General features: G+C 41.5%; 1 protein-coding gene across 4 annotated transcripts in view; it reads right to left on the minus strand.

The window, feature by feature from the left end:
* The window catches only part of dnah3 (dynein axonemal heavy chain 3), a 217313-nt gene that overhangs the window by 172838 nt on the left and 21614 nt on the right, over window positions 1-22861 (minus strand). For 3 of the 4 annotated variants that reach the window (XM_068056265.1, XM_068056264.1, XM_068056268.1), the window contains exons 2-6: window positions 11803-12022; window positions 9494-9563; window positions 7062-7224; window positions 5122-5311; window positions 2463-2658 (exon numbers count right to left, since the gene is read on the minus strand). In XM_068056265.1, the coding sequence (XP_067912366.1) occupies window positions 2463-2658; window positions 5122-5311; window positions 7062-7224; window positions 9494-9563; window positions 11803-11989 (806 nt within the window). In that variant the 5' untranslated portion in view covers window positions 11990-12022. Of the gene's footprint in view, window positions 1-2462; window positions 2659-5121; window positions 5312-7061; window positions 7225-9493; window positions 9564-11757; window positions 11776-11802; window positions 12023-22861 lie in introns of those variants that run through there. The other variant, XM_068056266.1, reaches the window with a different exon arrangement.

Below are 22861 nucleotides of genomic sequence, written 5' to 3' on the forward strand. Positions count from 1 at the left end.
CATAATTATAATAAGTCTACATCGGAATGATACCTGGATTCCAAGGATTAAATTAAATACAAAATAGGATTGTATTCCCTGTAATTTAGAAGGTTAAGGGATGATTTTAACAACGTTTCCAAGATATTAAGGGGAGCTGATAAGCTAGATAATGAGAAGATATTTTCACTGGTTGGGGACTCTAGGTCTAGGGGATATGGCCTATAAGTTAGAGCCAGACCTTTCAGGAGTGAAGTCAGAAAACATTTCTACATGCAGAGGATGGTAGGTTTTGAACTCTCTTCCCCAAATGCCAGTTGATGCTAGGTCAATTGTTAATTTTGAATCTGAGATTGATACTTTGTTGACCAAAGGTATTAAAGGTTATGGGCAAAGGTTGGTATATGGAGCTAGGTAACAGACTGGCTTTGATCTCATTGATTGACAGAACAGGCTCAAGGGGCTAAATGGCCCCTTCCTATTCCTATTTTCCAGTGTACCGTTGTATTTGAAAGTGCATACCGATTATTTTTATATTTTGCTCTGGTGAAGGGTATATCCAATTCAAGCATATATAAAGGGTATTTCATAATTGGTCTACATTAGAAGATTATTTTTTTCAGACCTACTGAAGCATTTTGATTAGAGAAATGAGAAGAGGCAATGTAAACTAAATGGTACAATTTGAAACGGGCGCAGGAATGGATAGCCCTTGGGTTCAAATATACAAATCTTTGAAGGCTGCAGAAAAAGTTGACAAGGTTTAAAAAAGCATACAGAGCCTTGGCTTTATAAATAGAGGCATACTGTACAAAAGGAAGTCACAATAAACCTTTATAAATCACTGGTTAGTACTCAGTTGGAGTGCTGGGGGTAATATTAACCTAACCCACCCATCGGGAAACTGACTTAGATCATGTTTATATACCCCATCCGATTTAACTCTGAATTGAATTCAACGGAGAGTAATATTGGTTGGAGTGTAAAACTGGTATTTCGCCCAATCTCATACGTTTTAACCTAAGTTGCTGCGCGGGAAACCTATCAAATACTGGACACCACACTATAGAAAGGATGTCAAGGCCTTGGAAAGCATGCAGAGGAGATTTATTAGAATAGTACAAGTATGAGGGACTTCAGTTATGTGGAGAGATTAAAGAAGCTGGGATTGGTCAGCTTTGAGCAGAGAAAGTTTAGGGGAGATTTAATAGAGGTGTTCAAAATTACGAGGGATTTTAATAGAGTAGATAGGGAGAAACTGTTTTCATTGGCAGCAGGGTCAGTACACAGAGGACACAGCTTTAAGATATTTGGCAAAAGAACCAGGGGAGATGAGGGAACATTTTTACTCTTCGAATTGGTATTTTTGTTGTTTTATCTGCACTGATGGACCAATTTGTTTCAGCTGTCACTCATTTATCTCTATAATATTAGTAAAAATGTCATTCTTGTTTTACACAGTAAAGGAATCAAGTATAGTTTAGTAAGCAATGATTTTTTTCATTCATTCACAGGATGTGGGCATTGCTGGCTCGGCCAGCATTTATTGCCCATCCCTAATTTCTCTTGAACTGAGTGGCTTGCCAGGCCATTTCAGAGGGCATTTAAGAGTCAACCACATTGCCATGGGTCTGGAGTCGCATGTAGGCCAAACCAGGTAAGGATAACAGATTTCTTTCCCTAAAGGACATTAGTGAACCAGATGGGTTTTTACAAAAATTGACAATGGTTTCATGGCCACTATTAGACTAGCTTTTAATTCCATTTTTTTTATTAATTGAATTAAAATTTCACCATCTGCCATGGTGAGATTCAAACCCATATCCCCAGCGCATTAGCCAGGGCCTCTGGATTACTAGTCCAGCGCCATTACCACTATGCCGCTGCGTCCCCCTTGTTGATAGTCCAAACGTACAGTGTGGGCAGGAAACCTTGGTGACCGGCCATACATATTGTGAAATTGCAGGAGAACACCCTGTGATTTGCAGTCTATTAAAAGATAATGGATGGGAAAGTGTGCACACCACGCTCAGGAATTCCCACAATGTGCAGCCATCACGAGACTCCCTCCTGTTAGCAAAATCCTGTTTTCAATGTACACCTTCAACAAGTTCTCCTTTCCTCTCCTTAAGATGATTCCTGGTGAGTACGTTTTATGGACAAGGGCAGCCTCTGATACCTCATCATTATCTACGTGTAAGCCAGACGAATGAGTAGAAGCTATTCAATGACAGGGGAATTGTAACCATGCTTTTAACTAAAAATGTGAACTCTGATATTTGTAGGTCATCTAAAATACCTTAGCATAAGGACTTTGGATTGATTGAAATGAAGGCACACAACTTGTACAAAATAGAATGATTAGGCTACTATTTTATTGGTATAACTGCTGAGTCACACACTATCTGTAAAGCAATTTGAATAAAAGAGCAAAAGAAGTTGCACAATCAGACTCAAAGTCAGGCTACAGTAAAATGTCTTACTTTGTGCGCCAGAACTGCTGTAGTAAAATCATCATTGGATTGACAACAAAGAGATGAGATTCATTCCAAGCCTTAGCTTTACGGTATGTATTGTGCCAAGGAACTGGAGCACGAATAACTCTATGAGGGAAAGGGCGAGGCACAGAAGAAACAAAAAGCCGCAACCGTTCAGAAGGATCCTTTAAGATGTAGTTAACTGAAAAAATAACAGTAAAGCATTGAATTAGTTTCACAAACATCCACAGTGATAGAAATATATGTTGACATAAAATCTGTTGCCCAATTCTATTAGGTATACTGTACTTCCAAAGTATTTCACGTGATTGAAAATTAATTTCCATCATATGGAAAAGACAAAAGAAGTCATATGCTAAAATATGGTCCTCCGACTCAAAGTAATCACACTGTACCTCGTGGCTAGATAATTTCTAAGCTTTTCTACAATAATTATGATGATATTAAAGCAGTAACATTTATTGTTAGTAAAATTCTGTTTGGATCAGTTTTCAGTTATTCAATATTACAGGCCAATTTCCATAGTATATTGTGACTTAAGGCAGCTGCCACTCTGGATACAAGTCAGCAACATTCGAACTGTGTGGTAATTATTTAAGGTCATTAGCAAACCCAGTTGATAACAGAAACATAAAGGCTTTTATTTATTTATTTGTTCTTGGGATGTGGGCATTGCTGGTAAGGCCAATATTTGTTGCCCATCCCCAATTGCCCTTGAGAAGGTTGTGGTGAGCCACCTTCTTGAACCATTGCAGTCCATCTGTTGTAGGTACATGCGCAATGCCATTAGGAAGGGAGTTCCAGGATTTTGACCCAACGACACTGAAGGAATGGCAATAGAGTTCAAGTCAGGATGGTGTCTGACTTGGAGGGGAACATGTTCCCATGGCCAGGATTTTATGTGGCCCCAAGGCAGGGTTAGAGGCAGGGGGGCGCGGAGTATCGCAAAAGATGGCAGGGTCAGAGGGCCCGTCGCCAAGTGAACTTCCTGGGAGGGGATAGGCCAATGGCGGCCTTCCTGCCCAGAGGCCAATTGAGGTCCTTACATGGTCTATTAATGGCCAATTAAGGGTCCTTCCCACCACCGCTGGAATCTTACCAGCAGCAGGGAGTGCCTCCACCACCTGGTGAGGATGCCACGTAACACGAGGCGCACTCCCTGCAGGCTTGGGGGAGAGGTCCCTCCTCCGTGGCCAATCTGTGGCCCACAGAGGAACCCTGCCAAGATACACTTTACACCCCCCTGGGATCCTCCTCCCCCTGGACTGCACAATCATCCCCCCCCCAACTACTGGGCTTCCGTACTGGCTCTGGCCACCCCACCTCATTTACCCGAGGTTCGGTGTTCCAGCACTGGGCCTGGGTCCAAGGCTTGTGGTCTCTGCTCCTGGTGTCACTGCTGATACTGCTGAGCTGCCAGCTCTGATTGGCCAGCAGTTCTTGGAGGAGGGATCCTCGTCTTTACAGGGACGGGGATCCCAGCTCCTGAAACCTAGATTTAAAAAGACCGGAGGATCGCTCTGGGGGGTACATCCCAACTTCTGACCTCATGATGGAGAGAAGGCCATTGATGGAGCAGCTGAAAAAGATGGTTGGGCCTAGGACACTGCCCTGAGGGACTCCTACAGCAATGTCAGAACTGTGCAAAAAAAATTTACATTGAATGCTAGCTTCATCCTTTCCAACAGATTTAAAATGAGTGGGCCTGATTTTAACTGGCAGTAACCAGGTCGGCAGGTGCAGTTAATATAAAAGGAATCAGTTACCCTCGCTGACCCCGTTTCCTTCCTGCCGTGTCCCCATAGTGTACTGCTAAGTACAACCACAGTAAGGAGGCAGGATCCTATATTAAATATGCAGTTCAGGTCTGATGATGTCAGCAGGATACAATTTTCAATTTCAAGATGAGGCCTAAGCAGAGAGTGGGCAGCATTAGCTCCTCCATCTGGCAAAACCTACTGGGAGCTGGATCCTGTGCCAGAAGATGCCCAGAAGACAAGTTGTGGATTTATTTTTTAAGATTTCCTTGTGAGTCAGGATGGGCAGGTGTGCTTCCCTTGCAGGAGACTCCAACCCTACCCCCAACTCCGATCGTAGCCACTGCCTCTCCTCTCCCTCCAATTGCAGCCCCTTCCCAGAGCAGCCAGCACCCCCTCCCCTAATCACTGGAGCCGAAGCCTCCACCAGGGACTGTATCCTGGTTCCCAATTGCAGCCTTCTGGTGCATGTTTGTGCTCCCTTCTGCCAACCAGGCTGTCACTGACCCGAAACGTTAACTCTGCTTCTCTTTCCACAGATGCTGCCAGACCTGCTGAGTGATTCCAGCATTTCTTGTTTTTATTTCAGATTTCCAGCATCCGCAGTATTTTGCTTTTATGTCAATCTGGTCAACGGTCTGTAACAAGCTATTGAAATAAGGCCCTGCCATTAAGATCGGCAGGGGCTCCATGTCACCAAACTTGCCAAATTTTCCCTCCCCGACACACTCCTTATTAATATCGGGGCCAGTGTTTCTGGACCTTTGAGGAAAGTAGTAAATGGAGTTTCTGCTAGGAAAAAACAGTATAGGAGGACCTGGAAAGGGGAAAGAAACAGTTTTTCCTTTTAGATTTTATCCATTATCAGTTAATTAAGGTTATCTTACCAATGGCTTTCCTAAGGCTGCTGTCATAGTCACCATGGATCTCCTCAAGCAATTCAATATGTAGTTCCTGCAAATCAGGAACACCTTTAAGTTCCTTTGGCAAAAGTTGTTCTATTCGGTTTATCTGTTCAGGCTTCTGTGGTTCAATCATATCAGGTTGGATGCCATGGTCAATGTAGTAGATATATCTCTGTGAAAATATAGAAGAAAATTGACTCTTCTAGTGTCAAACACTCTTAACAGACATGTATCCACCATGATTGTGGTAAATAAATGTAATCCGAAATAAAAATACTTTGTAAAACATATCCTGTTAAGGCTAATGCTTTCATTAAGCTCATATAGTGTTTTGTTTCTATTATTTAAAATTCAATTTCATTTTTTAATAATGCAAGACTTTAATTGAGTTTCTTTCTTTTAATACTATAAATGGGCCCTGTTGGGGAAAATTGGACTGGCCTAGTAATGTACGATGAACCTGTGCCCTTTTGTTGCGATGCAGGCAGTGTGCAGACGTCGTGCTGCCTGTTAATTTAAATGGTAGTAGAATTCAGCCCGGCTCTAAGCACGCTGCTGACCAGCAGGGGGTCTACGTTTGTGCAAGGCTAGCACCATTTAAAGCTAACCTACATTACTTAAAGCCAGTCTGCACTTTTAAATGAAAGGTGCATTTTGGTTAGAACTGCTGCCAGAACTAATTCAAAAAGAGTCTCTGAGCAGAAAAAGGAGCGGAAATGGCACAACAGACCAGAGCACATGCCCAAAGGTTCTCCGATGCAACACTGGAGATCTTGGTGCAGGAGGTGAACAAGAGGAGAGAGGTTCCCTTCCCTCAGGGGGCTAGGAGGTCCTCCTAACAGGCAGTACGAAGACAGTGGTAACAGATAACCATCGCTGTTAATGCTAACAGTCAAGCTCGGAGCACCTAGATACAGTACTGTACAAAGGTCAATGACCTCATACAAGTGGTCAAGGCTAGTGAATATATCTTCACATACCATGTCTTTGCAAATGAACCACTAACCTCACACACTGCTCCATTCACCACTATGCCTTCACTCGCCTACCAACAGTCTCTATCAAGTACGGCTTAGACCCAAATTTCATTGCCTCACCTCACCCTCACACTATTAGCATTGCAGCAAGAATCACACTCATAGCTTTAACCCGCCGCTGGCTATTCAATTGTGGCAGGCAAATCACCCAAATACATTGCATCACACTCACTCACACAGTTTCCTCTCCCTTGCAGGACAAGATGGCCCATAATCAGAGGAAGCAGCAACTAAGCAGTGGGGGAAAGGCATGGCTGCATACCCTCACCCCCACCTTGGAGGAGATGGTGCTGACGATCACTGGTGCAGCCACGGGGCTGAAACCATAGAGGATGGTGGCATGTTTCTACCTAATCCACATTCTTACATCCCACAATATCTTGTGATTTACAAGCTCCAAATGGTGTAAGCATGTACATCTTGCTTTCCCCTACCCCTTCCCTCGCTCCAACCCTACCCTTGTGCCTTTATCCTTTCAGATACCCAAGAATTGCCACCTGGTCAAAAACTGGTGTGGGTGCCTGAATTTCAAGAGAACTAGAGACAGATGAAGAAGAAACACTGTCACTCAATCTCACACCTGGAGCCACCAACTCAGATGCTGGTACTGTGTGACCTTTAACCTCAATGTTATTGCGACAGCAAAAGACAGCCCAATTGTTTTTTTTAGACTATTGAAGAAAAAGGACTCAAGTTTTTAAATGCCTGAACAAACTGATTTGACCTCAAGCTGAATAAATGAGCAATTTTCAATGGGTCAATTTTCCCACCTGTGCAATTGTCTCAGTATGAATTACATGGTAGAACTTTGCAATTTCACTCTATTGCTGGTGCAGTAAGAGAATGCAAATCCTTCTTTTAAAAAGTGCATATATAAAGAAAAACCTCATAATCTCTATCAGAAGGCACTCCTTCTATCTCAGTAATCTCTTCCTCTTGTTCAAGTATTAAATTAATTTGTTCCACTGGTGTCATAGGTCGGCTTCCAGGAAATTCCTCCCTTGTTGCAGCTGTACGACCAGGGGCTCCAGGCCGACTTGTCGAATCTCTGAAATGATCAACAGTTTTATACTCCTTGTGTATTGTTCTTGTATGGTAAGTGGAAGAAAGATTTCTTCATTTAAAAACAATACAAGCACTTTTGACCAAAGACAGCATGATGTGAAGTTGGTTTTGATCATGAATTTACATTGAGTATTTATGGCATCACAGGAAAGAATTTTTCTATAGGTTTTGATATTTTCAGAAAACAGTGAAACCAGTTATAAAGCTACTGTAAGACTACCATGCAAGGCACAGATTTTCAAAGGTTAATTATTGCAAAATGGGTGTCAAATCATCTGCATAGGTATTATCTCATTAAAGCAATATCAGACTGGACTGCAGCGGTTCAAGAAGGCAGCTCACCACCACCTTCTCAAGGGCAATTAGGGATGGGCAATAAATGCTGGCCTAGCCAGCGATGCCCACATCCCTGAATGAATTTTTAAAAAAGTCAGCTCCACCTGTTTACCAAACTGATGTGCACTACATGACTATACAGTATACTGTTCAGAGATTTGAGTTTGCTCGCACATCTCAAGATTGTTTTCCCTTAATTTTTAGTATCAAGGTCTCTTTTAAATAGCAATGTGATCATTTAGTGGACAATGATAGAAGACAGTAGATTTTGGCCACATTATTTATGAATTATAAAGAATTTTATGTTCTTCATTTATACCTACTGGGACTTAAGTGTGAGATGACCAAAATTAATTTTATAGCAGCCTAATTGGCTACCAGTAAAAGGACACCTTTATCGCATTTTGGCTTACATTTATATCCCAAAGTCCCGAACTGAAAAGATAAATTTGAACCAACCAAGCATGTAAATGTCCTTTCACTTTGGAAATCCTTCCAACTCGTTATGTTAGAACTTATGGGGTTAGAAAGTTGGCTCCCTAGCACCTGGGTTTGTGTCCAAATGACATCTGCGCATGCATATAATTCTGGTGCAAGCTCCATCAGGAGCCATTCTGGTAAAGGCTAAACAAGAAGCATTGTTTTCCCATGTCTGAAGCAGGCATTAGTTTATAAACATATGTAAAATAAGGGGCCGAATGTCTGTTTCTGCTGTCTTGCAACTTTGGTTTAAAAAGAAACCAATCCTGAGATGTGCAAGACAGACTCAAATCTTGCAACTCTGTGTAACAGGATATTGTAGTATTGTGGCTAGCATCAGTACTGATTGCCTCCGAGAAAACCAATGATAAGCATCATTGAATGAAAAAAAAGTTAGTACTATCCTTAATCTGCCAGCCGCACCCCACCACCACCACCACCCCCCGCCACCCCCTCCACATCCAGAGACCTCTGCCCTAACTCTCGACTCTGACCTGCAGGCCTCCCCGCCCCTTCTTCCCAACACCACCCCCCCCCGCCGTCACCAGGCTGCTATCCCCTCTATCCTCCTGATCATACTCTGAGGTCCATCAACAACATGCAGATCCCGGTGATGCTCTTTCCTGAACTCCAAGCCCCCACTTCAAACGCATTTTGAGGCCCAGCCATTTCTCCTTCTGACAGCGACCCTCCCACCCCTCCCCCACCCAATCTTACCCCATCACTTACCAGTGTACCAAGGCACACCAACCTGTTCAGGCTCCTACTGCTGCGCCTTCCACATGATAATGAGGTAAAAATCCTGGGCTCCTTGGACCTCCCCATTTGAGAGCAAACTGTTACCACTGAGGGTGAGGTGCCCAAAAATGGATGCTGCCGAATTTCTAGTCCGTGGTAACTGCAACCCTTCTCATTTTAAAATTGTTATCTTAACAGCTAAGTTTAATAGTAAAATATAAAAATCTTTTCAGGACACAATTTTCAACATTTTATCAGAATTCTTTCCCAGTACTATGCAGATATAGATTGTAATAATGGAAAAGGAAACATCAGCAAAGGCTCATCAAAATCAGATTCAATTCAATAGCCATTTGAGTTCCTAACCTTGACAGACAAAAATACCTGTCCTTAATCTGTTCTGAACAGAATAACTTTTCTGCATCCAATCAAAAACTGCAGATTATCTATGTTTAGAGTTGAACAGTGGAAAATGTTTACATACAAGGGGTTTTGCTTTCAGAATGGAGCCTCAATAGTGGCGTGCACAAGTTGCAAAGTCAGGGCTACTGTGCTTAAAGCTGTCTCTCTACTCTACTGTTGCAGTCACATTGTTTTATAAGTACAAGAGATCATCTGTAGTTCTGAAATAATTAATAAAGCAAATAAATGACATTTTAGGGACCATCAATTGTAAGAGTTATGAAAGGACAAATTACCTTTCACTGATAGACTTGCGTCTGAATGAAAGTTTTCGCCTCTTCAGGGCAGGCTGATCTGCTTTTGGACCTGAATGCAAAAGTTAAGGTTAACCTGAAAAAGTAGGTTATCACAGTGGTCATTATTCTTTCAACTAAACTTACGCTTCAGAAATCATGGATAATGTTTGGAGGAACCATGACAAATAATAAAAACACACCCCCTTTAAAAGATTTTAGCTAGAAATTTCTTCAGGCGTTCTCCCAGTTGGCCATTGTAACTTTGGCAGTAGACCGGCAAAGACCCTGTTTATGTGTGTAAAGGAGGTTTCCATCGATCTTACAAGCCAATGTCAACTGAGAAAATTCACCCCTTTATATCAATATATTTGCTATATTCCTCTTCACATAGCAGCTTCCAGTTTGTACCATTGTTATTGTCAAAGGACTTGATAGACTGCTGAGGTGGGGAGCAGCTGATGTGCAAATTCCATGTGAGCCACAAGTTCCATGCAGCAACAATTTAACATTTACATAACACTTTTATGTAACAAAATATCCTGAAGCACTTCAGAGAAGAAGAATAGTCACCAACACTAAATGATGAATTAGAAGCGAAAGGATAGTCAGTTTTGAGAATGCTTTCAAAGAATAAGAAAGAAGTTAGGGGGAGGGCATTAGGGATTTCCAGATTGTCAGCCATGTCAGTTGGTAGCACTCTTGCCTCTGAGACAGAAGGTTGTGGGTTTGAGACGCAGTCCAGCAACTGAATGCAAAAATCAAGGCTGATATTTTAGTGCAGTACTGAAGGAGAGCTGCATGCCGGAGGTGCTGTCTTTCAGATGAGATGTTAAACTGATGCCCCATCTGTCCTCTCATGGTAGATGTAAAAGATCCCATGGCACTATTTTGAAGAAAAGCAGGGGAATTCTCTGTGGTGTCCTGACCAATATTTATTCCTCAATCAACATTACAAAAACAGATTATCTGGTCATTATCACATTGCTGTTTGTGGGAGCTTGCGGTGCCCAAATTGGCAGCCATGTTTCCTACATTATGACAGTGGCTGCACTTCAAAAGTACTGTATTGGCTGTAAAGTGCTTTGGGACATCCTGTGGTCGTGAAAGGTACTATATAAATACAAATCTTTATTTTTCTTTCCAAAGAGTAAAGCTAAGGCAGCTCAAAGTCCTGTCACTGATAGAGGAACTAAGTGAGAGAATAATGCTCACAGGGTTAATCAGAAAACTTGTCTGAGGTTTTAGTTTATTTGAGCTGGAATTTTCTCCTCCATCCAAAGCTAGAACTTGAGTGATGATATACATGTAACTTTCACAAAGTCTACGAGATCAATAGCTAACATACAAGGCTACCCTATGGCAGTGATGCCAACTCCTTCCTTGGCTAGTGTGGTGCTTTCCTTTATCTGTTGTCTGTGGTCACTTATTTGATTGATAAGTTGATGAACTAGCACCTATTTTGCTGCAGAACAATCCAAAACTTGAACCTAATGGCAATCTCTCTTTATGGGATTTATTTTAAGCTTCATCCTCAACAAAAGGATGAATGGCCTTGGATTCTTGTCCTTCCAGAGTTCATGATGAACAGTTTAGCATGATGATGTCATTGATTTTTTTTCCTTTCCTGAAACTCTTGGCAAATTTTACATACCACGTAATTATGATGAGGGCTGTTTGAAAGGAAAACCTTTCTGGAAATAGAATAAGAAGACAGAAAATGGAATAAATCTATAAACATCTCCAAAAACTCTGAAAAACTTTACAAAAGTGCTCCAAGGAAATAAACAAGATGCAGTCTTTTCCAATGCTAAACTTTCCTTACAAAGTGGAAAAATTCACTTTATGATCAACACAAGGAGGGAAGAATAAACTTGAAGCCGACACCCAAAAAGAAGTGTGGGAACATTTTATTACATGGCTTTCAGTTGACAAGCATCCTTTTAAATGATGATCTTGTTGGCAGATCTTACCTAACCCACAGAATGCTGAATATTTCTACCCCTGCCATTTCACAGAGTCTTGGGAAGCTTTTATAGATTACAAATGCATGATTTTTTTTTTTAAAAAGCCTACATTGTGCCTTTAAAAAGTGCTCAGTATATCTTTCCGTGATTGAATACTGTGACGCATTTATGACACAAACTGCATAAAAACATCCCATTTTGCCACAGACATCCCTTTGTCCTTTTTTGGGGCTCTGCCATGACAAAAATGATGAATGACTATTTGGACTCCTCAGGGATAAAGAAAAGGGATATACAAACCCAGCATTTTTGTATTAGTTCTCATTCCCTTCATTGAAAAGATACGAGAATATCTCAGTGCACAGGATGGCATTGTTGTAGCCATCTTTTGAGCTCGGCACGCCTTCTTCAAATCCCTTATTTTCAGGTTGCTTGCTGTTGGTGTGTAGTTATTGCCTATTGATTCACTTGGACTTCTATAATAGCGTTGCTCTTTGAATGGAATTGCCAAAGGCCATGATGTGTCCTGCATTATGGGCGGATGATGGCTATGATGCAATACAGTCTGAAAAGCAAATAGGTTATAGATTACAGAACCTTCAATAAAACTGCAAATCATTAAAATTTTCAAATGCATCTCAGAAAAACAAATATGATGATGAACGAGGCTAAGAGCAAAATACTGCAGATGCTGGAACTCTGAAATGAGAACAGAAAGTGCCAGAAATACTCAGCAGATCTGGCAGCAACTGTGGGGAGAGAAACAGAGTTAACATTTCAGGTCTGCGACCTTTCATCAGAACTGATGAAGGGTCGCAGACCTGAAACATTAACTCGGTTTCTCTCTCCACAGATGCTGCCAGACCTGCTGAGTATTTCCAGCACTTTCTGTTCTCATTTCATGATAAACTAGGCACTGGTTCACTCTGTTTTACTGTACAAAATGTTGTGCAAATATCAAAATCTACTCAGAAAAGCATCGCTGTCACCCACTTACTATTAAAAATAACAACCGGTGATTACATAAATATCCATTTTAGGGTCCTCCAGGTTTATAACAGACTATTAAGAGGGAAATTAGGATTTTTTATAATAAACACCAAATCATATTAAAATGTTATTAATTTGACAAGATCTACTAGAAACCTATACCCATGCAGCAATTTCTGAATCCTTCAGAACTTGAGAACTGGCAAAATAACTGTTTAGCCGAGTTTCCTATCTATCTTGAGCCAACATGTATCAATTGACTGACTAACCACCTAGGTACCAGATATCAAAAAGGTCAGTTTTATTAAGCTTTATCACAGGCATTGTTGACTGGCAAAGGGGAAAAAGAGCAACAGTAGTGAAATGTTCCACTGCTCAGACTGCCTAGATAACAATCTAACTTCAAGCAGTGGCAAAATCACTTCTCATTTTTTTTACAATAGATTACAATACCAATTACAATAGATAATGCACATAAGCAATGGGAACAAAGGTTTTTAAAAAATCATTAAATCACTCTTGATCTTACAGTGAAGTGTCTCCATTCCTTTAACCAATTTCTGTTTACTCCTAAAATTTCCAAATAAAAAGGCAGGCAATTATGCAATCTCAACACAGTGCCAGAAAGGCAAAATTACAATGTACACATTATGCTAGACTTGGTCTTGTACAATTTTGCAAGGTTAGCTCTTTATTTTTGTTTTATATTTATAATTTATAAGCGCTCCAATGACACATTGACCCAGATAGAGAAAATGTGCATCATGTGCCGGTGGGATATCTAGCGAGCCATCAGCTATTAAAGAAAATCTGCATTGAAAACCTGGATATTGGATTTAAGTACTAGAATAGTGGACAGAAAGGAAAGGAGTAGGAATGTTATATTTCTGGATGCTGCTGTCAGAATATTGGTTCAGTAAGTCCTGCGAAGGCAGTTTGTCCCCTTTGGAGCGGAGAAAAATCCTTGTAATTGAAATGCCTTGGTGGAGGTGAGCACGGATGAGCTTGTTTTCCCGTGGTCATAGAACTTGGGAAAAATGTGGGGGATCAGGCAGATTACCATGGTAGGAGAACTCAGAATTTGCCTTCTGTAAGTATGTGACCACAGGATGCATACCACAATGAGTTTTCATCCAATCTCAGCTTCACTGAAACACCAGGCAACGCATTCAGGTGAACTTTCACCGCATACACGACTGCCGATTCTGCCGCACAGCTGTGTACATGACACTAAAACATGTTTCTGATGTTGCACGCGAATCTTGCAAGCTGGGACCACTAATCATGCTGCACAAAAGCATTTTCACAGACTCAAACAGGACAGGTCAGGCACACGACTAACAGTATTCTCTTAGCAAGAGGAGTAGGCTATTCAGCTCCTTGAGATAGTTCTGTCATTCAATGCGATCACAGCTGATCTATATCCTAACTCCATCCACCTGCCCTGGCACCATAGCCCTCATCATTCTTGGATAGCAAACATATATTGATCAAATATTTAAAATTTAAAATTGAGCTAGCGTCTACAGCTTTTTGCGTGAGAGAGTTTCACACTTCTATCATTCTTTGTGTGAAGAAATGTTTTCTAATTTTTGAATGGCCTGGCTCTGATTTTAAGTTTTGTCCTCTTGTCCTAGACTATTCCTCTTCCAAATGTCAACATCCTAACTTTCTGCACACAAGAAGTAGGAACAGCACCAGACCAGAAAGGGCCCTTCTAAATATCATCTATTGACTCACCAATGCCAGAGCTGCCTGAATGATGAAAGTAATAGATAGTAAGAGGAAGCAAAAAAAGGTGCATATGACAGATGAAGGGTCACTGACCTGAAACGTTAACTCTACTTCTCTCTCCACAGATGCTGCCAGACCTGCTGACTATTTCCAGCATTTCTTGTTTTTATTGCTCATGACAGATGTCAGGTTGGCAATAGAAGTGAGAACCAGGCTGCATATAGAAAGTTCAGAGGGAAAGTGAAAAAACAAATGAGAGGCAAAGAGTATGAGAAGAGGCTGGAAACTAACATGAAGGGGAATCCATAAGTCTCTGTAGGCATATGAACAGTAAATGGGTAGTAATTGGGAAGGGAGGGGGGGAAGTGATTAGGGACCAAAAAGAGGATATATGCATGGAGACAGAGGGAGTGGCTCAGGTACTAAATGAGTAGTTTGCATCTGTCTTTACCAAGGAAGAAGATGCTGCCAAAATCATAGTGAACGAGGAGATAATTGACATACCGAATAGGCTAAAAATTGATAAAGTGGAGGTATTGGAAAGGCTGGCTGTACTTAAAGTTGATAAATCAACAGGAATGGATGGAATGCATCTGAGAATGTTGAGGGAAGTAAGGGCAGAAATTGTAGGGATACTGGCCGTAATCTTTCAATCCTCCTTAGATACAGGTGTGGTGCCAGAGAACATGAGAATTACAAATGTTACACCCTTGTTCAAAAAAGGGTGTATGGATAAACCCAGCAACTACAGGCCAGTCAGTTTAACTTTGGGGTGGAAAAGCCTTTAGAAATGATAATCCGAGACAAAATTAACAGTCACTTGGACAAAGGTGGATTAATTAAGGAAAGCCAAAATGGATTTGCTAAAGGCTAATTATGTATATTTAACGTGATTGAGTGTTTTGATGAGGTAACAGAGAAGGTTGTGAGGGTAATCCAGTTGATGTGCTGTACATGGACTTCCAAAAGGCTTTTGATAAAGAGTCACATAATAAGCTTATGAGCAAAGTGGAAGCCAATAAAATAAAAGGGACAGTGACAGCATGGATATAAAGCTGGCTGAGCGACAGGAAACAGACAGTAATGATAAATGGTTACTTTGCAGACTGGAGAAAGGTATAGTGATGTTCCCCAGAGGTCAGTACTAGCACCACTGCTTATTTTGATATATATGACTGACTTTGGTTTGGATGTACTGGGCACAATTTCAAAATTCGCAGTTGACACAAAACTTGGAAGTACTGTGAACTGTGAGGAGTTCAAGAGGACACAGACAGGCTGGTGGAATGTGCGGATGAAATTTAATGCCGAGAAATGTGAAGTGATACATTTTGGCAAGACAAACAATTAGAGGCAATATAAACCAAAGGGTACAATTCTAAAGGAGATGCAGGAACAGAAAAAACAGAAGATATATGTGCATAAATCATTGAAGCTGGCAGGGCAGGTTGAGAAAGTAGTCAAAAAGGCATTCGGAATCCTGGGCTTTATAAACAGGGACATAGAGTACAAAAGCAAGGAAGTTATGAAGAATATTTATAAAATACTGGTGAGGCCTCAACTAGAGTATTGTGTCCAATTATGGGCACTGCACTCTAGGAAAGATGTGAAAGTTTTAAGAGAGAGTGCAGATAACAGTTACGAGAATGGTTCCAGGGATGAAGGACTTCAGTTATGCGGGATAGATCGAAGAAGCTGGGGCTGTTCTGCTTAGAGAAGGGAAGGCTGAGTGGAGATTTGATAGAGGTGTTCAAAATCACGAGGGGTCTAGACAGCTTAGATAGAAAGTGCTCCCTTTGGCGGAAGGGTTGAGAACCAGAGGACGCAGATTTAAGGTGATTGGCCAAAAAAAAAGCTGACATGACGAAAAAGATTTTTTTTTTTTTTACACAGGGAGTGGTTAGGATCTGGATTGCACTGCCTGAGAGGGTGATGGAGGCATATTCAATCGTGGCGTTCAAAAACGAATTGGATAAGCACCTGAAGATAAGAAATTTGTAGGATTGTGAAAAAGGTGGGTGAGTGGGACTAACAGAACTGCAGAGAGACTCACTGGCCAAATGGCCTCCTTCTGTGCTGTAACCATTCAATAATTCTCTAATCCTACCATGAACAAATTATCCATCTGCAGAGGGAGTGGAAGATGAAGAGTCATGCTTAAGTTCACAGCTAGAACCATCCTTTGCTTATTATTCTTTCGTCCTCTACTAATTCATACATTCATAGACAAGCATATACTGCAACAGCAGCACAATACATCGTGGCCCAGATTTTGCTCTCAGTACCAAAGGAACAGTGCTCGGCGTTCACCTCACTGACAGCTGCCCACGGATCTTTTGCAAGCTTGTCAGCAGAAATTTCCCTTAATCTGGCATCTGTTTCAGTGTGCATTCTCTACAGAGGATCTGTGGCATCTGTGAACAGGGCAAGCAACAATGAGGCTATTTAATCAATTGGACTGAAGAATCCTCATGGAGACACGCAGAGTTGAAACCAGGAAATATATATTACATTTAAATGTACAGAAACCAAAATAAACAGTGGGAAACACAGATGGGATTAAGACAGAGAGAAAAAAAAGATACATAGAATCTTTTAATTTAAAAAAATCTCCAACACTATTTTTTTCTGATGGAATGAAGGTCCTCATTTGTAAAATTAATTTTTCAGGTCAAAAAGGTTATTCAACTTTAATTATCACTTATTACACCATTAAAAAGTCACTTAATCCTGACTGCACCAGCTCTAACTTTTTCAGCCATTTTTAGGACAGAACTACTGGGCAAGTATAGCAAGTTCATGCTGTTGGAGTTTTTTTCAATGCTGAGGCTATCAGCAAGGATTGCAACAGCGCACCATGTGGAGGAGCAGGGTATATCTGACAGAAGCCTCTGGATTTCTGAATTTAACTGTGTATGTGCATACCCTAGAAGTTGCTGTCAGATTTAGTCCATTATAAAGGTGAATGCTGATAGCCTCACCCTTACTCTCAACTCAAATATCTTGCCATGTAAGCTCTTATTGAAGGGAAGTCTAATTGCCAGCATTCTAACATATGTTTCTCATCTGTTCAAATAAGGGCTTATTAGGAGATCCCAGAGAGCAAAGACCTCCACTTTCCCACTGCCTCACAGCAAACTTCATGACTCACTCCCACAGTAACATGGACCGGCACAATTATATCTACTTCATTGGATTCACTTTGTGCTGGGTCACTCAGCACAAGTCAGGAGGATAAAATGGAGGAAAGAGAACTTGCTGAATGAAGGCCACACTTATGCTCTCAGGCTGCTATGGAGACCAGGAAATTGAATCTTACAGAGCTAGAAACAAATTCAAGATTCTGCTAAGGACACAAAATTTGTCAGTGACTGTGAAGGAGTCCACTACTCACATCTGTTTAGTGGTGTAACACCATATACTGGAACTGCAATGAAACATGGAGCATGCAGCAAACTCAGAGTCATCTACAGCAGTGCTCCCATTGCTAGAGTTCCTAAATTCACGAAATTTTTCTTGTAAATTCTCTAACTGGGGCTATAAAGACTTTAGGCTTCAATGTAGAGGATTCTGACATAACACAGCACATGGAGGTATAGGCACAGACTAACCCAGCAGCAAGACACAACACTTACTCTTTGCAGTAAGGAAACAGAACCAGAACAGGCCCCTATAGATGTGCTCTGATATGCAAGGAAAGAACTGAGCCCCCATGCGCATCTCAATGATAGGGAAAGTAAAATTGTTACATTTTACTCTAACTGTGTCCAGAGAATTAATTTACGATGGGACAGCTTAATGGTAGAGCAAAGGATGTAGTATATTAGGCCAAAGCATTGCACATAGTCATGCTGGCGGGGATCCTGGTGCTGGGCCGAAAAGGCGGGGGAACCCCGTGTTGGCCTTTTGAGCCCTCCCCCCCCCCACCCACCCCCAGCGCACTTCAACGGCACTCAGGCACTTAAGTGCCCAGCGCTGGGATCCCAGTCCCTTTAAGGACGGGGATCCCGCTTCCAAGAGCTGTTGGTCAAAGGGCCGACAGCACAGTAGTATCGGCAGCGTCACCTGGAGCGGTGGCCATTGCCTATACTACAGGAGGCCTGGGAGCAGGCCCTGTGCTGGAGCCCCGTAAATGAGACGGGAACAGTCCGGCAGGCCCCAGCGATGGAGAAGAGGGGAGGGTGGCGGGCAGGCGTGGGAGGGTGGGCGATGAGGGTGAGAGGGAGTGATTACTGGAGGGACGGCCTTTGCTGCCAGGGACCCTCCGAGGGGCACAGATTGTCCATGGAAGAAGCCCCCCCCCCCAATCTACCCACCCTTCCCAAGCTGCATGTCTTAAAAGGAGAGATAACATAGACTGGAGATGATTCTGTATGACCAGGTTACCATCCAGTCTTCCTGCCCCTCAACATGGTGGACTGCTGTAAAATAAAGACATTTTATGACTAGCCACTACCTGTGAAATTTTATATACAGGACCAAAAACCATCTGTACTTTTGGGGAATGGAACCCCTTTCTGATCAAGCAGGCCATGTGATTGATGGTAGGGACCTGGGTGGCCATCTGAGGCATCTAAAATGCCCTGCACTTTGGAGAAAGCGGTTACATGGAGAGGAAGTGAAGGGTCCTCTTGTGTTGCTGGCATCTTTCCATGGGGAAATGATGACAACTCAGCTGACTGTATTGTCTGTTTAACACATTCATAAACTGGTTCAAAGCTGCTGTTATGTGAACTGACCAATAACTGGCTGTTACTCTGTTATGAAAAGTGCTTCTGTTTTTGTTAAATATATTTTTTGAGGAATTCATAGTCAAATTGAAGAAATGTTGGACCAGGTTTTTTCAAGAAGGTCATGAAGAGAACACTGAAAGGATTTGCTTGACAACATCATTTGCTGGTTGTCACATGACTCAAGTTAAAAATAGAACAGAAACCCTGGTAACTGAAGAAGATGTATGCAGAGAAGCAACAGGTCAGAAGGTGGACTTTCTGTTTCCAGTTTCACTTTTGAATTGTTTGGAGTTAGAAAAGAGAACTTCCAAGGAGAAAAAGAGAAGAAATAAAAAGGGAGAGAACTTCCAAGGAGAGAAGAGAATTCCCAAGGAAGGAGAGAAGACCACAACCCAGCTTTCCAGCACCTTTCTAAAAGACCCTGAGAAGTCCACTGTGTCAACTCATCTCATCTCCTGTCTTTGAAGAAAAGCCTTCTAAATTAATTCTCAACGTCACCTGAAAAGAACTGTTCTAAAAGTTCCCAGTGACCCATCTAAGGAGGCCAGACTGTATGCCAGTTTTGGAACACAACATATTTCATCTGCTGTTTATTCAAGAATGTGCAAGTATTCAGCCCAACTGCTTTCTTTTTGTCTGTTTTTTTTTGTAAAAGAGCTCTAAAACACAAATCCCTTTATGTTTCCAGTTAACTGGTGTATGTGTGTGTGACGGGCAAAAGTAAAAAGGGAACTTTAATATTTAAATCTATGTGTTTACTTCATTACTTGTTAAGACTGGTTTTATAATAAACTGATAATTTTGTTGTTTATTAAAGAAAACTGGTTGGTGTGTTTTATTCTGGGAAAAAGAGATTATTGGTAAGTGGGAAAATTTAAATAAATATTGTGACCTGTGGAGAGATGGAACTAGAATAAAAACAGTGCACTCCTCCGGCCTCGGTCGTAACAAGTCATACAATGAATAAACCTTTTGGTAGTTTAGTTTCTGAAATGACAGTGGGGGGGCATAGTGGAAATTCCATGTGTAATCCCAAAAAAAAGCTGTATTCTTCACCCAAGGCTCACTATGCTATTCGGCACACAAGAACTCGTAACATAGGGCAAAATCCCCAAACCAGCAACTAATACATGGGAACCGCTACAGAAAAAAAATCTAAAAAAACAGAACTCCAGTAATGGAAATTTCAGCAGCAAATACTGCCAATCACTACTCCCCCAACTACAATGCAATATGTACATTCTCAATGAAAATGACAAGACATGCTGGCAGCAGGTGATAAAATTGAGATTATGGGCTTAATGAGGCTATTGCATGTTTCAATAATATTTCCAACGCAGGTAAATCACAAGAAGAAACAAGATGACCAGAAACGTTACTAAGGCCTATTTATCCATGCGATCAATTAGAGCAGTCTGTCGACATACTCTCACATTTCTTTACAAGTAATACCATTTGTGCTGTAGTAGCTGCGATGTTCCAGATGGTTTGATCCTATTCTTGGCTTTTAAAAAGAGCAGCACAACATAAGACAACAGTATTGTAAAAATTAAAAACAGGAATTAAAAGCACAAATATTGCAAATATTCTGATTGGTTCTCACACAACAGATACTTTTATACAGTAAATGTGTGGGTAACAAAATTTGAGAAATAGTTGTTTCCTCTGTATGAGATAATAACCTGGCCAGACTACTTTCTCATGTGCTACTTGCAACCTGAGTCTCAACAGTGGTGAACATTGGCAGTGCCCATAGCAACTTGCACTTAATAAATGCAACTGAGCTGTCAGCACTACTGGTACTGTAAACAACACATGTTAGTGCTACACAGTGGACACTGTGTTACAATCAAAGTAGACGCAAGCTGTTCATGACCTTCAGCATCCAGTCATGCCATGGTAACGTCAAAACTATCTTACAGTACTGTATTCCATGCTACGGAAGAAAAAAGAAACATCCCATAAAATTCTAACCCTTAAAAATTATTTTAAATGCTATGAAACTGGGATACCTTATATTAAGGTAATCCTACACAGGAAGTCATTCAAAGGATTACTCCATAAACAAAGCAGACTGACATTAATAACATATGCATCAGGGCAATAAATGCTGGCCTTGCCAGCAATGCCCACATTCCACAAATGAATGAAAAAAAAAAGCAGTGTGCAACAAATTCAGAAACATGCGAGGTAATCTTAATCTGACCCATCCATCAGGAAATTGACATGATTGGGTGCAATAATGGTTTTACACTTATCCCAATTTTACATTTCACGGAGGTCAAAGGACAGTAATATTGGACAGGATATAAAACTGGCATTCCACACGATCCCATGCAATTCTCGCCAAGAAAGTTAGCTTAAAATTGCCATAATTGTCTAACTGCAGTCCATCTGAAAAATGCACACTCCAATGTACCCATCCCTGAACACATGTCGAATAACTAAAGCTCATTTGTACCAAGAAATCCCACAGGTGGTACTTCATTCACTGAAAATTCTTCATACCAATTTGAAAACTTGGATCATAACCACTTTCTTTTGTTCAAATGCATCCTGAGTTCATTTTATAAGATGATTCTTTGGCGATCTGAACAGTTTGAACTATGAATGGTATGAAAAAGTTCAAACACAAGAGCAAAATAAACCTATATTGTGTTATCTAAATATTATTCCTATAGGCACTAACTGGCCAGTGGCCACTTTAAAATTGTAACTTTTGTGAGTCTCTCTGAGACTTGCATGGCAATTTACAAAAGTACCTAAATAAGTATTTATATTTGACTGTACTAAAGTCTTCATGAGCCTGAGAAAACAGCACTGGAGGATTGAACTTTAAATTTATGATCAACCAAAATGAAATGGTTTGATGGTGCACTGGATGAATGCATCAATACATCTACAAATGAGGAATGTAATACAAGTTTGTGTTGAGGATTCTGCATCTGGAAAGATGGCAAAGTGAGCTTGGTCACCAAAGGAGATGCTAAGAGTAGAAGCAAAGATTTGAAAGGCAAATTGTTTTTATGAGTCTTCTGATGTTGCGGGTTGTGGTGGAGGGGCTGGAAAATTCTTCCGGGAGAGGCCCGCCACGACCCCTGCCGCATTTTACCGGCAGCAGCGAGGCCTCTGTGCAGCTGCCCCGCCATTTGGCAGCGGGGCCTTCATTTCAACATAGTAATGAAAGTTAATGCATGCAAATTAACTTACCTTGTCCCGGCGCCCATCCCACGCCGATATTCTGGCTGTCGGCCGCAAATTCCACACCTTTGGATCTCCGTTCAGAGTTCCAAGGCGTAACGCTAGTGGGAGAGAGGAGGAGTGAAATTCTCAGGGTGGAGGAGGGGAGCAGGGGGGGGGGGGGAAGAGGAGCAGTTAAAACTGTTTCAATTGGCTGAGGGGATGGTGGGAAGAGGTTAAAGGGCAAAGATTATGAAGTTTGGGGGTGAAAGGTCAGGACCTGCAAAAATCATTTTGGTGGGGTGGGAATAAATATATTGTTTGATCATTGGGGGTGTGGAGAAAGGGCTTTGATGTTTAATTAACTTTTTATTAACATAAAAGGTGATGTGTCCTTTAAAATTTGAAATCATCTGTCATAGCTTGAAGCCCTTTAAAAATGGCGCCGGTGTCTGCATGGTGATGCCGGACATCTTTGCTGGGGACGGAATGGCCGCCCCATCTATGTCATGTAGGCGGCCGCTCCGCTCCCTCCATTTAAATGGGCCCCCGTGTGCGAAATAGCAACGCGCATCTGTGCCTGAAGGCCACTGACTTCAAAGCGATGTGCGGCGCGCTAATAAAAGTCAGCCCTCAAAGTGCTGAAAGTCTAGACAGATCCCCTAGGACTCCATATCAGAAGATATTCATATCCTTACGCACAATAATAAGCATTTGAACTGCCGATGCAGCACATTTCAATTACAGGAAAGCCTTTAGTTTTCAAG

Source organism: Heterodontus francisci, chromosome 24 (genome assembly GCF_036365525.1).
Source record: "Heterodontus francisci isolate sHetFra1 chromosome 24, sHetFra1.hap1, whole genome shotgun sequence".
Taxonomy (NCBI): Eukaryota; Metazoa; Chordata; class Chondrichthyes; order Heterodontiformes; family Heterodontidae; genus Heterodontus; species Heterodontus francisci.